This window comes from Bufo bufo, chromosome 9 (assembly GCF_905171765.1).
Source record: "Bufo bufo chromosome 9, aBufBuf1.1, whole genome shotgun sequence".
NCBI lineage: Eukaryota > Metazoa > Chordata > Amphibia > Anura > Bufonidae > Bufo > Bufo bufo.
In genome coordinates, this window is record NC_053397.1 from 27516588 (window position 1) to 27534773 (window position 18186).

The following is an 18186-nucleotide window of genomic DNA, read 5'->3' on the forward strand; positions in this document are numbered from 1 at the left end:
CTCCTATTCACTTCAGTGGGGGCAGCGCCGCAGTAATCAGGTCCGTCAGCTACACAATGGATGGAGCTGTGTGGCTCCATCACTGCACAGCTGTGCAGGGTTTTGGACCTCCACTGATCAGATATTGATGGCCTACAATGAGCATAGGCCATCAGTATCAAAATACTGGACAACACCTTTCAGATAGCCCTAGATATTAGATAAATGTTGGTCAAGCGGGCCAATTTCAGTTGGGCCTACTATCTAATGTTTATTAGGGCTGTATGGAGGTTGTTGGATTGGGGACCAATAAGCTATTGCCAGAAGAGTCAGGAAGCGGGTTTCTCCCTTTCTTCATTTAGGACACTTGCACTCATAAGTTGAGCAGGTCCGGAGAGTTCTGCTGACAGCTATCTAATGTGTATGGCTGGCCTAAGGCTATCCGTATCTTGGCTGCAAGTCCTACGGTTCTACTACGTAAATCACCCAGTTCAGTAGAACAGTGTTCCTCAACTCCAGTCCTCAGGGCCCACCTACCAGACATGATTTGAGAATATCCATCAGAATGAATGCCTGAGGTAAGTCCTGATGCATGGGCAATAATTATAATCACCTGCTCAATACTAAGGAAATCCTGAAAACATGACCAGCAAGTGGGCCCTGAGGACTGGAGTTGAGGAACCCTGCAGTAGAACCACAGGGGTCCAGGCGTTATATCCATAATAGGTTCACTGAAATGCAATCCTATTATGGCCACGTGAAACCAGCCTTAGGTTCTGGCTACATCTGCGTGGAGGCTTTCATTCCTAACAGAAGCCACAGCGTTCTGCCAGGTCCATCACAAAATGGATACCACCAGCGGACCCTCATTGACTTACAGTGGGGTCTGTCAAGGTGTCTGTCGTTTCGACGGGACAAATGGCACTGCGTGCAGCTGTCGAACGCGACAGAGTCTGCCACAGGACCTCCGACGTAGCTGTGAACAGAGCCTTAGGCTGAATTGTGGGTCACAAATAGTTAAACTCATCTGGCACAATTAATGTTCTCCATCTATGACTGAGGAGGAGGACGACGGTGACTGAACTGTGCACAATGGCCTGGCAGAGGATACGCTGCTACAAGTCTCTGTAGGTATTATTCCATTCATGGCAAGTCACACAACAGAATAGTATGCTGCGTGTGATCTCCTGCCAGGATTACCTGGCCACCATCCTATATGCCCCAAACCGGAGTCACCAAACAACAGCCCCACTGTTACATGGGAGAATACATAGGACCGGATATATTCTTATGTAACGGTGAGACCAGCCCGACGCAGGGTATACTCTAGGCTATAAATGTAAACAATGGCCTATATCACGCTGGGATAATGCACAGCCAAAAAATATTTAAAAGGGAACACCACACCCAAGTCTTACTTACAAGATTACTTACGTACAAATACTTAGTCACAATATAGACTTAAAGGGGTGCCCCAGAGCACCATTCTGCTTCACTCGATTCAGGCTTTCACTAAGGGGAAAGAAGAAGCAAGAAACTTGGCAGGACTTGCAAAGTTTGTGTGAATCAAAGAAATTGGGCTGTAATACCACAAACATCCTATGGACCAAGGTGGTCTAGTTTCGGGTAAAAAGCAACCATGTTATTCTAATGTCATACAACCCCTTTAAACCTCCTCTACTTATTATATTTTTATTAAAAAAAAAAAAACACATTTAGGTGGAGAAACATGTTAGGGCTTTCTCATATACTCATACACAGTTGAGTCACATTATTATGACCACCAGCCAATATCCAGAGTGCAGCATGGACAGCAGCTAGACGGGCTGGAAGTGACTCCACAAAGTCATGATAGGTTGTCACAGGTATCCAGAGCCACGCTGACCACAGTGCATCCCACCACTGCTGGAGGGTGCATGGGGGAGGGTCCACAGAATGAACACGATGATCGAGGTGGTCCCACAGATGCTCAATTGGGTTCAAGTCTGGGGAATGAGGGGGCCAGGGTAGTACTTGGAAGCCTTGGTCATGCTCTTCCAACCAATGTCAGACATTTGTAGCCGTGTGACATTTCGCATTGTCTTGCTGGAAGATCCTATCTGCCCCAGGGAAGGTAATCAACATGTATGGGTGTAAGTGATCTGCAAGGATGAATTTACACCCAAATCGGTGGAGAGTGCCTTCCCCAGATCATAACGCTGCCACCACCAGCTTGTGTTCTTCAGCAATGGTTGCAGGGTGTTTGTTCTCTGATGGTTCTCCCCTGACACGCCAACATCCATCCGTTTGATGAAGAGGAAAACGTTACTCATTGGAGATGGCAACCATCAGCGAAGGCCCAATTCCAATACTGCTGTGAAAATTGAAGCCTTTTCTGCTAATGCGACTTCGTTAGCAGAGGTGCAGTGACTATCCGCCTGCTTTGGAGCCCCATATGCAGTAGGGTTCGCTGAACTGTTGTTTTAGACACATGTCTAGTAGTCCCCTGGTTCATTTTGGCGGTTAGCTGCTCATCGAAGCGTGTTGGTCCACCTTCACACACCTTCATAGTGATGTTCACCTCTCACATCAATGGCACGTGGTGCTCCGCCTTTTCCACATCACTTATTCACCGTGGAGCCATTTGTCCACTCACGATAAATTATCACCACAGCAGCACGAGTACAGTTCACAAACTGCGCATTCTCAGAAATGCGGCCCGAAAGCCAATAATTAGCCCTTGTTGCAACTCGTCCCTTTTACCGATGACAGCAACAAGGGATATGTGTGCAGACAGCCTATCGCACACCTTATATACCCACCGAGCCAGCTCAGCACACGTGAGTTCCTTCTTCCTTCATAAGCTACATGCTGGTGACGTCAAAAGTAGCAAGTGGTCATAATAATGTGACTCGACTGTGTATATTAAGTGCAAAAACGCATTACTCCCAACATTTCAATCCAAAATCATGGAATTTTCCTGCTAAAGCTCGTTCCAGACAATCTCCCTGTGTAAAGGTGCTGCAGATCACCCGGTGAACGAGTGAATCTCTTGTTCATCGGGTGAAACTGTCATTTATGCACGCACCTAAATGATCATTTCTGGGCAGCCCTATGAAGACGAGGGATGGCAGTAGCGATCCCTCGTCCTCAAACTGTGGAGGTGATCACTACATGTAAATTCAATGCTTCACCTCCACTGAACGAGTAGCAGACTGTTGGGAAGGAAGCGTTCCGTCCCAACAGTTGGCTACTCATTCAGTGGAGTTGTTGGCTTCTCATTGCCCTGTCTAAATGTACCTTTAGGCCCCTTTCACACAAACGAGTTTTCTGCGCGGTTGCAATGCCTGAAGTGAATGCATAGCACCCGCACCGAATCCTGCCCCATTCATTTCAATGGGTCTTTGCACATGAGCATTGTTTTCACGCATCATTTCTGCGTCGAGTGAGAATCGCAGCATGTTCTATATTCAGCTTTTTTCACGCAGCCCTGGTCCCATAGAAGTAAATGGGGCTTCAGTGAAAAAACGCATTGTAATCCGGATGCAGTCTGGATGCATTGCGTGTTTCACTGATGAGTGCTATGAGATGTTTATAAATCTCCATTATTATTTTTTTTTCACACGCAAAGAAAAACTGAAACAATGAACGCAATTGCAGACAAAACTGACTGAACTTGCTTGCGAAATGGTGCGAGTTTCACTGAACGCATCCTGGCACAATCCATATAGTTCGTGTGAAAAACGCCTTATGCTCAGACCCAGGCACCTGCTACTCTGCATGTTTCTGTAGTATAAAGCGGGCCATACACATTCCAAACACATGTAAGCTCAGCTTGGCGATGCATGCATGCGAGATGGGAGAAAGCTGCAACCAGGGCCGGTGCAAGGATTTTTGCCGCCCTAGGCAAGATAAAAATTGCCGCCCCCCCCCCTTATCAGAGGATCTGCCCATATCATGACATCACATATGTTCCACCCCTTTCTCAGCTTTTAAATAAAAAGAACTGCTAGGTTTCCCTTAGGGTTAATCCAGCTTCTTGTAGCTGTCTTTTTTTGCGGAACGGAATTGCGGACCCATACATTTCTATGGGGCCGCATGACGTGCGGCCCCGATCCGGAATTGCGGATCCGCAATTCCGATCCGGAAAAAAATAGAACATGTCCTATTCTTGTCTGCAATAGCGGACAAGAATAGGCATATTCTGTTAGTGCCGGCAATGTGCGGTCCGCAAAATGCGGAACGCACATTGCTGCTGTCCGTGTTTTGCGGATCCGTGGATCCGCAAAACACACATGGATGTGTGAATGGACCCTAAATGTGAGGTAAATTATTTTCCAATGTAGTATTAATAACTAAACAATTACATAATAAACATATTGCATTGTCTACTTACCATCAGGACAATAAGAGGATCTGGTCTCTGGCTGCAGTCTGGCTCTTGGTCTGGCTCTGGGGACTCCCTTGTCACTCTCTTCTCCCCCACTCCCTCCCTTGTCACTCTCATTATTCCACCCCGGCACCCCCCTCCCTTGTCAATGTCATTATTCCCCCCCCCCCCCCTCCCTTGTCACTCTCATTATTCCCCCCACACACACACCTCTAGTGTAGCGTGGCCGAGCTCTCTTCGGTCCGCAGTACAGGAGCATTTGTTTCCTGTACCCAGCCGGACTGACAGGAAGTGCACACTAAGTGAGCACTTCCTGTCAGTCCGGCTGGGTACAGGAAACAAAAGCTCCTGTACTGCGGACCGAACAGAGCTCGGCCACGCTACATTAACAAAAGCACAGAGCAGACACACAGCAGGCGCAGGCTGCGCAGCAATGAGCCGGCGGCCGGAGATTCAGGAGGCACAGCATGAGGGGCGCCGCCGGCCGAACTTATATAACCAACTTTTTTTTTTTTTTTTACACCGCAACAGGCGCCCCCTGCTAAATGGCGCCCTAGGCGACTGCCTAAGTCGCCTTACTGGTGGCGCCGGCCCTGGGTGCAACTAGACTCGACTGGTGGCTCATCTCTCCAAGAACAAAAGGATCAGGCATGGTGAAATCCAACAGACCGATCCTTATCTCCCTCAAAGTCTGCTGTTGGCTGAGAACAGGGGCGGACTGGGAACTTAAAGTGGTCCTGGAAAAAATACTAAAAGTTGCCCCGTTTTGTAGTCGGGTCCAAATTGATAGAAGGCAGGGCCAGCAATACCATATTGTGGCACATTATACCGCCCCAGCATAGCCAAATACCACAGTCCATCACAAAATACTGCCATTAGCACAAAATACATTCCCAAAAACTTCCACTGGCCGGCCGTGAAGAGGGCTCAGCCTGCACCCTGGGCATCGGCCCACCGAGAGATTTCCCTGTAAGGTCTATGGCCAATCCGCCCCTGGCCGAGAAGTGGGAGGTCACCCTATACATCAGATGGTCAACCGGGTCTGCCAAAATTGGCAAGTAGAGCCGAAATGTATCTAATCTGCATGGTCAGCTGCCTGGCTCGGATAGATCACTATGCTCACACATATTCCTAGAACCCCATTTTCATATGCGTATACGGGGCATATCACATATCCACTACCCAGCAAAGCACAGTGGAAAAATCTTGTATTTTCCAATGAAGCTGTGATCGACGTATGTGCCCTCAGGGCAGGTGCAGAAGCCTGATGCTTGCTTGCCATGAATGACCCTTTGTCTGTAGTCTTGTTAGCTACTGTTTACCTCATTAACACGACAAGTGGCTGCAGCGAGCGGTATTGTGCTGCGGCCTTGAAGTCATGTACTACAACTGCCTATTATTCAGAAGAGACTGCTCAGTGTGAACCAATCCCTGAGCGGCCATAATACCGAGAGTTCCCATATCTGTCCCCTACTCTTGCAAAGGGTGTACTTTAAAAAAAAAAAAAAATTAGATATTTTTTTTTTTTAACTAAGCACTGGAGCGGATACATAAGAGATGAATGGTGCAATGCCTTTTTTATGTTTCCTTACTTTTGTAACCACCCCTTTGCCTAAAATAATGTACCAGAAAGTGTACCAAAAGCTGCGTGTGTGACGACCAGGAGGCCTCATTCAGCCCGTCAAATGTGGCGTTGTTTGTGCATTCATGTTGTGTTTTGCAGTGTCTGTCTGCCATATGCACCATGTAATCTCTGAGGACATATGCCAAACCTATCCTTAGGCGGCCCCCCATTCACCCATGAAGGCCAAGATTGTCCTTTTGGCCTACATCAGGCTCGTATACTTCAGTTTTCCTCTATCGCTGAATGCAATGGAGCAGCATGCAGCACTATTCCATATAAAGGCACCCAGTAGTAATGCCTATGGGTGATGGATATCACTGTATACCTAGACACAGTGGTATCTGTCGGCGGTATAGGTCAGGAAAATGTATATGTCCAAAAGACAATGCAAACACAGCATGAAAAGACCTCAAAGGGTTAACTGGCATGCAAAAGTCCAAAGTTTTGTGCAAATGCCATTTTGCACATAAATCTTCACTTTTTGGAATTTATGATGCCACTTTAAAAAAAAAAAAAATAGTAAAAGTAGGCAGGCTTTGTGGAAGGGGTCAGGTGTAGATTATAGCTGAAATCTACGGCAGTCCACGGACAAAGCCAGTCTTAGTAAAACACCAGTCTTAGTAAATATAGCCCTGTGTCCAGTTCAGTAGAACCACTGGGGGGGTCTGGGTGTTAAAGGGGTTGTCCAGTTTTTCGGAGGAAACCGGACAACACATGTGAACTGTCTGCAATAAAGAATAGATTGTTAGGTAGATCCCACGTTGCGGCTTCAATTCTCCCAGCCACGTTCCGTTTACCGGGATGCAGCAATGACGTCACATTGCCAACACGTGACCACTGCAGCCAATCACTGGCTTAAGTAGAGCCCCAAAGAAGGCAGTGATTGGGTGCAGCTGCCGATGTGCTGACAACGCAACTTCACCGCTGCAGCCAGATACACAGCGCCCGGCCAGGAGAACCAGAGCAGTGGCATATGATCTGTAAGGTAAGCGATGGTACCTGAAAATGGTGGCATTACAGAATTCGTCCAGAATTAAACAAGCTCTCATACGGCTATGTGGGGGAAAAAAAGTTATGTCTCTTGAAATACAGAGATGAAAAAACAAGAAAAATCAAGTCTTAAAGGGTTACTGAGTTTTCATAAAACATTTGATATGTCATAGAATGAGAGGCAAAGTTCTGATTTGTGGGGGTCTGAGAGCGGAGACTTCCACCGACTGTTAGAGCCGCATAGCGCGCTCTCTCCTCTCGGAATCAGGATGGGCCCCTAGACCTTCTATTGAGTGCGTCTTGCTTTCTCTCCTGCAGCAAGGAGTAGGAGCTCGATAAGTGAGCGCTTCTGTCTTCTCGTTCATATGACTTTTGATATGTCATATGAAAAATTTCAGGAAAGCTCAATGACCTTTTAAGCATCAAAGTAAACAGCATCCTTAAGGGATCCTTATGTTCATTGCAGTTGGAGAGCTACTTTTTTGGCCGAAGTTTACTGTGACCAACTGTCACCAAGTTTACTCCATCCGTCCATCAGGACCGTGACGTCCCATAGGTCTTATGTTAAAAATCAGCCAAAAAGACAGCAAAAGTGTTCTAAAGATCAATCCAAACCATTCCAGCCAGTCCAGGGACATTGACAAGTGACCGTACTGTACTGAGGGACCATGGACTTCACGCAGAGTTGTGTCTCATTTTCCCTTTCCATTGATCAGTCACACAGCTCCTGTTTTGATAAATGCCCAGCGTCTCGTCATACATTTTTGATGTGTGCACTCATGAAAGTACCTAACAAAAGATGGCACAGACGTGTGGCACGGCTAACACAACATGCTGAAAACACATTGGCTAGACACAGCAGAGTCGTGAGGCCATTTGGCAGAGGACTATGAGAATTTCACTTAATGTAAGCCATATCTGAGACATTCTGTACATAAACAGAACTCTTGTCACATCGTGTACTTCACAGTATCTAAAATCTAACATGTACCCGAATATTTCAGTCTAAAACACTTCATTTGACTTCAGGATACTTGTCTTGTCAAAATGAGCATTTTCCGTGTGCTTCCCCTTAAAGGGTCTTTCCAGGATCACTATGATATTTAACAGATACGCTCATGTAGTTGCTTACCTCACGTACATCTTCCCCATGCTTTATTTTTTTCAATTTGGACTCTCCTGACCCGTTTTGACCATGTGAACAAATCCCTCTGGTTTGTTTCCATGCTGTATGTAGCACTTCCTGTTGTTGTATCCAACCAAACCCATGATGCACTTCTCTTTTCTCTGGCACAGCTCCAGCCCCGCCCCTAACAACGCCCAGCTAGTTTATAGCTCCTCCCACCCAGCTAGTTACCTAAACTCTCCAATATCACTGTTCCGGTTGCTGCTTTCCACGTGCCCATGGACATGACATCCCAGGAAATAAGAAAGAGCTGCACGGACATCATCATGTGACCACAGGCCAGGACAGGCGATAGGAGCATAAAGTTCAAAGACATACATTATTAAACTACAGCTAACTTCATATACAGGGTGGAACATGAAAAAGTATCCCGCCTCCAACATCTCCAAATCAAACTGCCAATAATAAATCTGTCTAAAAACAAGAATAGCACATCCTCATATTATGCTTTGATCAAATAACTGCTTCTCAGCACCATAAATAGTATACAGACCCCTATGTTGCATGCTTACATGAGGCATTAGTACACAAAGCATAAGCCCACTCACCACAACAAGGTTGCCTCCTCGAGTGGGAACCTACTCTAAATTTGGCACGGCACTGCGTGGCGACCACCGGCGCCACAGCACCGCACCAGCAGATGGCGGGACTCAGCAGCCAAACAGCACCCCTGCTTGGCAATGCCACCCTGGCACTGGGCCCCACCAGCACAGCAACAATGGCCGCCATGCAGCACCGCACCATGTGAAGAGTTGTCAAAGCTCACCTTATCATATGCTCTCGGGAACTCCAACTAAGAGTTGGTAGGAATTGGGGACCCTTATGCAGTCTCCTGCTAATTAAAATCACCTTGGTCGAATGGGAGGAGTGCTAATACCAGAGTGCAAAAAAAGGAAAGGAACTAAAAAATATCCAAAAACAAGAATGAACCTGAATCCCACCTCCTCATGCTATGCTTTGATTTAATAACTGCTTGAGTAAATATGTCTTAGTTGCCCATAGCAACCAATCTGAGCTCAACTTTCAGCTTCTACAGGGCTCTGAGAAAATGAAAGCTGAGCTCTGATTGGTTGCTATGGACAAATAAGACAGATTTACTATTAGGCAGTTTGATTTGGAGATATTCTAGACTGGCTATGGGCCACCCTGTATAATTATTTTAATCAAAGAATATTGATTCAAACTGGAGAACCCATTTAAAAACGCTCTAAATATTTAAGTTAAATCATCATAAATCATGATTCCAATCGTAGATCAACCAGGTCCCATTTTATCTTAGGAGGTTCTGAAGTCCTGTCCTAGGAGTTTCTCATGGATTGTAGGCACAGATGTCATTCAGAAAGTTGGGTATCAACCTGTATGACCTCTGTCATGGCCGCCTCTAGTAGTTATTTCCCAGCATTTGTTGGACAAAATCTTTGAAAATAATATTTACAAAAAAATTCACATGAAAAGGTAACTAACTCCAAACCTGACTGGTAACACCCACTTCTAGATGGGGTTTACATAAATAAGCCCACCAATTTCTGGGCAAGGACAAGCGATTTTACCAAGATTGTCAGTAAAAATTCGGAACAATTTTGGCAAATTGACAGTCCCAATTTCTGAATGAAAGTTGGGTATCAACCTGTATGACCTCTGTCATGGCCGCCTCTAGTAGTTATTTCCCAGCATTTGTTGGACAAAATCTCTTAAAAGAATATTTACAAAAAAATTCACATAAAAAGGTAACTAATTCCTCTGTCACTTCGGCACTTCTCCTGCTCAGTGGAGCTTCTGGCGACGCACAGTGCAATACAGCTGCATTCAAGAATACTTACCAAAATTTCCACTGGCAAATTTGAGGTGACTTATACCCCCTCCCCCCAGGGCACATTCCAAACCCGACAGGTAACACCCACTTCTAGATGGGGTTTACATAAATAATCCCACCTATTTCTAGGCAAGGACAAGCGAATTTGCCAAGATTGTCCGTAAAAATTCGGAACAATCTTGGCAAATTGTGGACTATTGGCAACTATGGTTGAGGAAATGTCACAAAGCTGCAATTTCCTGCACCACAGCTACCAGACTAGAGGTAGACGGACGGTTTTTCTGAGATTTTAATACTGATGACCTACCATCAAGACAGGTCATCAGTATCTGATTGGTGAGGGTCCAACGTCCAAGACCCCCGCAGATCAGCTATTGGAGAAGGCACTGGCGTTCCCGTGAGCGCCACGGCCTTCTATCTGCTTTTCTTAGGGCAGTGACAAACACGTTCATCGGTCACGTGGCCTAGGCGCAGCTCAGCCCCATAGAAGTGAATGGGGCTGAGCTATGATACCAAGCACAGCCGCTATACAATGTAGGGTGCTGTGCTTGGTGAGCGGTGAGAAGGCTGCAGCACTCACAGGAACACAAGTGCCTTCTCAAACAGCTGATGAGAAGGGGTTCCGGGTCTCGGACCACCACCTATCAGATACTGATGACCTATCCTGAAGATAGGTCATCAGTAGTAAAGTCTTGGAAAACCCTTTTAAGCCCATTTAGGATAAGCCCAGTAAATTTGGGACTGTCAGCAACTATGCAAGATTTGGTCCCTCCTCCTGAGGATAGGCCATGAACATTCTGATCCTAGATAACCTCTAACTCTCAGTCTTAGGCCTCATGCCCACGACCGTTGTTGTGTTCCGTTCCGCAAAATGGGGTTCTGTTGTTCCGTTTCCGTTTTTGTTTCCGTGTGTCTTCCTTTATTTTTGGAGGACCACGAGACATAAAGGAATGTATAAAAAAAGTCTAAGACAGGTTTGCCATGCAAATGATAGGAAAAAAACGGACGCGGACGCACGGACGCGGACGACAATCTTGTGTGCCTCCGCGTTTTTTAGCGGTCCCATTGACTTGAATAGGTCCGCAAACCATTTTCCGCGAAAATAATAGGACAGGTTATATTTTTTTGACGGACTGAAACCACGGATCACGGACGCAGATGGCAAACGGACCCATTGAAAATCAATGGGTCCGCAGAAAATCACGAAAAACGGCGCAACGGACACGGAATAAAACAACTCTCGTGTGCATGAGGCCTTAACAATATTCACAATATTAAATCCCAAATACCAAAGGCAGCTAGGACCAAAAGTGCTGAAGGTGCATGTAACCCCACCACCACCAGCCCATCAGCTCTATGTGACTGTCAGTACCAGACCTAAACTAGAGAGTACTGGTCCAGTACTGCCACCTGTTGGCAACATCTTGTATTACTAAGCAGCAGCCCAAGCATTCCAAGTTTCCAACCTCTCATTAGTAAACAGCAGAGCTGAAAAAAATCTGTCATTTGAGGTCTGAAAGACTCCCTGATGAGAAATTACAGAAGGACTCTACATTTACTTATTGGGGTTCCATACTGAAGCATTGATCACCTATCTACTGTCCTCACACAGTACCAACCGCCACTTCATCAAAACTCCTCCAAGCTAGAGGGACAATGGACCTGGGTCCAATGTTCTGACAACCAGAGGGGGTCATAGCGGTTGAACCCCACACGATCTAGCATTTATCACTCTTCCATTGGATAGGTGAGAATTGCTTCTAGCTGGAGCACCTCTTTAAGGCCTCATGCACATGGTTGTACAATTTCCGCACACGTAGAAATTGTCAGGCTGTACCTCCGTATACCTCTGATATATCATGAAGGTATTCTCCCCTAGCATATTTCCGTAATAAGGCGTTTTATAAAGGCACCATACAGCGGCACACGTAGTCCCTACAACGGCCTATGTAGTCCCTATTGTAGCAAAGTGCCATGATGCCTGTTCAAATAGTGGAACAGATGACATTTACCTTTTAGAGCCCCTCCGATTCAGCGCCACCGCTCCATCCTCCTCTTTTGGCTGCAGTGGTAAGGTCCTGTATGCCGCCGCAGCCAATCATTGGCGGTCTTGTGCCATCTGAGGCCAGTGATTGGCTGCAGTGGTATACGAGACTTCATCACTACAGCCAAAACAATACATGACTGCTGCAGCCCAGGGAAGAGGAGGTGGCGCTGGATCGGAGGAACCTCGGGAAGGTAAGGTTAGTTTTTTTAATTATTTTGAGAGGCTTCCAGCACTTTGTTACAATAGCGAAAAAAAAACATGGACAACCCCTTTAAGATTTGAAGGGTATTATTGTGATCAAATACACCACAAGGCATCACCTCGTTCCTAGAAACGAGCAACAGATCCAAGATCGGACCACTGCCCTGAAGAGCACACAAGGAGAACATGCAGCTGCTTCTGGCATCGGCCCCTAACTAACATTACATTGCATAATCTGCCCATTAACCTTTTTAGTAATTTCTGTATTATTTGGAAAACGACATAATTGCTTAAATTAACTGTCAGGAACAGACACAAAAATAGCGTGGACATTTAACCCATTGTGTGAACAGCCTCTACCAGACAGAACCAGATAACATGGAGAAATGTTTTAATAACCAAACACTACACTGTATTTCCAACCAATGATAATAAAATCAGTTATTTTTATCAAATAAATCCATGTATATATCGCTATATCACGAAAAATGCAGCTGAGTTGTAGATAATGCAAAAGAAGTGTAGTGTAGCAAAGCTAAGTTTGTCAGTTCCAGCCAAAATGCATGCCACTTAGCACAAATCATCAAGATATCAGTGTTTAGGTTTACATGGGACTGCAGGTTACAAAAAAAAATAAAAAAAGTTTTTCTCCATTCGTAAACAATGCAGCCCCAAAGAGTTAAACAGCAAACACAGCTCTGCTACATCTGCATGTTCCATATCCTGTAGTAGTGGGTTATGAATCAGCTGACACTATAGTGAAATCTGTACAGCAGATGGACAAAACGAATAAATGTTAATGACCGTAGTCGAAAATACTTTATGTACTTTACCCCAAGGCTTATTTAATGTTGTGTTTTCAAAAAATGTGTTTTATCCAATGTTTTTTTTGTAACATCTGATCGTTTATGTCTGTTTTATACAAATATGTATTTTAATAATTTTTATGCATAACTGCCTAATAACAACAATTGTAAAAAAAATGTTAGAAAGAGGTATAAAAAAAACAACAACCAAATAAGGACTCATGCACACGAACATACAGTAGTGTACATTTCGGGGTTTTTTCGGACCGTATGCGGAACCATTCATTTCAATGGGTCAACACAAAAAAAAACGGAAGTTACTCTGTGTGCATTCTGTTTCTGTATGTCCATGTGTCTGTTCCGCAAAAACATAGAACATATCCTATTATTGTCCACATTACGGACAAGGATAGTACTGTTTTATTAGGGGCCAGCTGTTCCGTTCCGCAATACACAGAATACACACGGACGTCATCTGTATTTTTTTGCGGATCCGTTTTTGTGGCCCGCAAAATACATATGCTCATGTGCATGAGCCCTAATGCAAACTGAAAATGATACAAAATTAAAATAAACACAAATTTAAATTGGTACAAAATAAAAAGAGCTCAAATTAAAAAAAAATACTAAATAAAAATAACACTAATTAGAAATAACGAAATAAATATAGCTCAAAGTAAAAATAATACACAATAAAAATATCACAAAGTAAAAATGAGACAAAATAAAAATGAACACAAATTAAAAATAAAACAAAGCAATAAAATGAAAATTGAATCATTACAACTATAGTTCTGCATGATTGTAGTTGAAAAATTAAAACATCGCAAAAATTTTAATAAATGCAAAAATGTAAAATGTATTAGTTGCTCCGCGATTTTATAATTTGCAAAAACAAAATTTAAATTTGGCGGTGTTGACATTAAATCTAAATGTGTAATTCTATTCGATCAGTAGATAAAAAAAGTGACTTACAGAATGTGTCTTGTGTCCTAGTGCTCAGTAACGTGCGGCCGAGGGGTGCAGCAGAGGAGCCTTCACTGCCAAATTGGTGCTCAGAAATTGTCCGGGGCATCAGAGTGCAATCAGTCTACGAGACCCGTGTCAGAGCAAATTTGCCAAAGAGAGGATTGTCCAGTTTACACTTGGAAAGCAGAAGAATGGCAAGACGTAAGTAGGAGATCCGGGGGGTGGGCCGCTCCAGAATATTTAAAACGTACAAGATGCTCATCCTGACGTCGGTCGGAATCGCGTTACTCCTGTGAGGTGTAAGCTGCAGCTCGAGTGCGTCCGTAGATTTTTGTCAGATTGCCAGAGTTTACACTCCGCAGGCATTCAGTCTGCTCCTGATACAAATCAGATGACTGATGTAGGATTTTTTTTTTTTCTTTAAGTCCAGCGAGTCTCTCTGCCAAAAAAGGCTCCACAGGATCCCAAGTGAAGCTAGCAAATGCAGGGTCTGTAACTTCACAATATATAAAATTTATACGATAATTTTGCGATTTAAAAAATATATAGATTAATAGATTTATCAGACGACTCATGCAAAAAAAAATTTAAAAAAGTTGAGAACAGTGCTCCCCACGCAAAAAAAAACAATGTTGGGGCTAGTTCACAGGACGGTTTTTTTACAAAGGCAAAATCTGCCACATATTCCACGGCAGAAACCACAAGTTTTCCATTCGATTGCCGCGGACCCCCGTCAAATCGTGAGTGGAACCTCACAAGAGGCAAAAAAGTACATAAAGGCTATAATCCATAGCCGTGTTACGTGTAGAACAGCTTTCCACTGAAAACCAGAACAGATTCTAAGGGCTCATTCACACAACAATTTTGCAGAACGGGTGCGGACCCATTCATTTCAATGGGGCCGCAAAAGATGTGGACAGCACACTGTGTGCTGTCGGCATCCGTTGTTCCATTTCGCGGCCCCACAAAAAATATAGAGCATGTCCTATTCTTGTCTGGACAAGAATAGGCATTTTTTTTCATAGTGCCAGTCATGTGCAGTCCGCAAAGAGCAGAGCGCACATGGGTCGGTATCCGTGTTTTGCGAATCTGCAATTTGCGGACGGAAAACACTACGGCTGTCTGAATGAGCCCTAAGTCAGATTCTGCTGGCAAAAAGAACCCAGTGTGAACGGTGCACAAAAGGAAAACGGTCTTTGTTGCCCATAGCAACCAAACACAGTGCAGCATTCATTTCTTGTAGTGCTCCTGACAAGTGAAAGCTGTGCTGTGATTGGTTGACAGGGGCAACAAACAGCTTTACTTTCAGACAGTTTTATTAATCTCGTCCACATGGGCCTCATGGTAACCACCTCAGCTCCCCTAGCTTAAACACCCTTAATGACCAGACCACTTTTTACAATTCTGCACTACTTTCACGGTTTATTGCTCGGTCATGCAACTTACCACCCAAATGAATTTTACCTCCTTTTCTTCTCACTAATAGAGCTTTCATTTGGTGGTATTTCATTGCTGCTGACATTTTTACTTTTTTTGTTATTAATCGAAATTTACCGAAATGTTTTCAAAAAAATAAAATTTTTCACTTTCAGTTGTAAAATTTTTCCAAAAAAAATACATTTCTATATACATTTTTCTCTAAATTTATTGTTCTACATGTCTTTGATAAAAAAAAAATGTTTGGGTAAAAAAAAAAAATGGTTTGGGTAAAAGTTATAGCGTTTACAAACTATGGTACAAAAATGTGAATTTCCGCTCTTTGAGGCAGCTCTGACTTTCTGAGCACCTGTCATGTTTCCTGAGGTTCTACAATGCCCAGACAGTAGAAAAACCCCACAAATGACCCCATTTCGGAAAGTAGACACCCTAAGGTATTCGCTGATAGGCATAGTGAGTTCATAGAACTTTTTATTTTTTGTCACAAGTTAGCGGAAAATGATGATTTTTTTTTCTCTTACAAAGTCTCATATTCCACTAACTTGTGACAAAAAATTAAAACTTCCATGAACTCACTATGCCTATCACAAAATACCTTGGGGTGTCTTCTTTCCAAAATGGGGTCACTTGTGGGGTAGTTATACTGCCCTGGCATTTTAGGGGCCCTAATGCGTGAGAAGTAGTTTGAAATCAAAATGTGTAAAAAATGCCCTGTGAAATCCTAAAGGTGCTCTTTGGAATGTGGGCCCCTTTGCCCACCTAGGCTGCAAAAAAGTGTCACACATGTGGTATCGCCGTTCTCAGGAGAAGTTGGGCAATGTGTTTTGGGGTGTCTTTTTACACATGCCCATGCTGGGTGAGAGAAATATCTCTGTCAAATGACAACTTTTGTATAAAAAAATTTGAAAAGTTGTCTTTTAGAGAGATATTTCTCTCACCCAGCATGGGTATATGTAAAAAGACACCCCAAAACACATTGCCCAACTTCTCCTGAGTACGGCGATACCACATGTGTGACACTTTTTTGCAGCCTAGGTGGGCAAAGGGGCCCACATTCCAAAGAGCACCTTTAGGTTTTCACAGGGCATTTTTTACACATTTTGATTTCAAACTACTTCTCACGCATTAGGGCCCCTAAAATGCCAGGGCAGTATAACTACCCCACAAGTGACCCCATTTTGGAAAGAAGACACCTCAAGGTATTTCCTGATGGGCATAGTGAGTTCATGGAAGTTTTTATTTTTTGTCACAAGTTAGTGGAATATGAGACTTTGTAAGAAAAAAATAAATAAAAAAAATCATTTTCCGCTAACTTGTGACAAAAAAATAATAATTCTAAGAACTCGCCATGCCCCTCACGGAATACTTTGGGGTGTCTTCTTTCCAAAATGGGGTCACTTGTGGGGTATTTATACTGCCCTGGCATTTTAGGGGACCTAATGCGTGAGAAGTAGTCTGGAATCCAAATGCGTAAAAAATGCCCTGTAAAATCCTAAAGGTGCTCTTTGGAATGTGGGCCCCTTTGCCCACCTAGGCTGCAAAAAAGTGTCACACATGTGGTATCGCCGTACTCAGGAGAAGTTGGGCAATGTGTTTTGGGGTGTCTTTTTACATATACCCATGCTGGGTGAGAGAAATATCTCTCTAAAAGACAACTTTTCCCATTTTTTTATACAAAGTTGGCATTTGACAGAGATATTTATCTCACCCAGCATGGGTATATGTAAAATGACACCCCAAAACACATTGCCCAACTTCTCCTGAGTACGGCGATACCACATGTGTGACACTTTTTGCAGCCTAGATGCGCAAAGGGGCCAAAATTCCTTTTAGGAGGGCATTTTTAGACATTTGGATCCCAGACTTCTTCTCACGCTTTAGGGCCCCTAAAATGCCAGGGCAGTATAAATACCCCACATGTGACCCTATTTTGGAAAGAAAACACCCCAAGGTATTCAATGAGGGGCATGGCGAATTAGCGGAAATTGATTTTTTTTTGTTTATTTCTCATAAAGTCTCCCTTTCCGCTAACTTGGGACAAAAAGTTCAATCTTTCATGGACTCAATATGCCCCTCAGCGAATACCTTGGGGTGTCTTCTTTCCGAAATGGGGTCACATGTGGGGTATTTATACTGCCCTGGCATTTTAGGGGCCCTAAAGCGTGAGAAGAAGTCTGGAATATAAATGTCTACAAAATTTTACGCATTTGGATTCCGTGAGGGGTATGGTGAGTTCATGTGAGATTTTATTTTTTGTCACAAGTTAGTGGAATATGAGACTTTGTAAGAAAAAACAAAAAAACAAAAAAAATCTATTTCCGCTAACTTGTGCCAAAAAAATGTCTGAATGGAGCCTTACGGGGGGGGGTGATCAATGACAGGGGGGTGATCAGGGAGTCTATATGGGGTGATCACCACCCTGTCATTGATCACCCCCCTGTAAGGCTCCATTCAGACGTCCGTATGTGTTTTGCGGATCCGCGGTGTCCGTGTTTTGCGGATCCACGGATCCGCAAAACACATATGGACGTCTGAATGGAGCCTTACAGGGGGGTGATCAATGACAGGGGGGTGATCACCCCATATAGACTCCCTGATCACCCCCCTGTCATTGATCACTCCCCTGTAAGGCTCCATTCAGACGTCCGTATGTGTTTTACGGATCCACGGATCGGATCCACAAAACACATATGGACCTCTGAATGGAGCCTTACAGGGGGGGTGATCACCCCATATAGACTCCCTGATCACCCCCCTGTCATTGA

General features: G+C 44.1%; 1 protein-coding gene across 3 annotated transcripts in view; it reads left to right on the forward strand.

Annotated features, from left to right (window-relative positions):
* ADAMTS9 (ADAM metallopeptidase with thrombospondin type 1 motif 9) overlaps positions 1 to 18186 on the forward strand; it is a 221078-nt gene that overhangs the window by 168803 nt on the left and 34089 nt on the right. For all 3 annotated transcript variants that reach the window (XM_040406600.1, XM_040406599.1, XM_040406602.1), the window contains exon 30: positions 14012 to 14185. In XM_040406600.1, coding sequence (XP_040262534.1) covers positions 14012 to 14185 — 174 coding nt within the window. The remainder of the gene's footprint in view (positions 1 to 14011; positions 14186 to 18186) is intronic.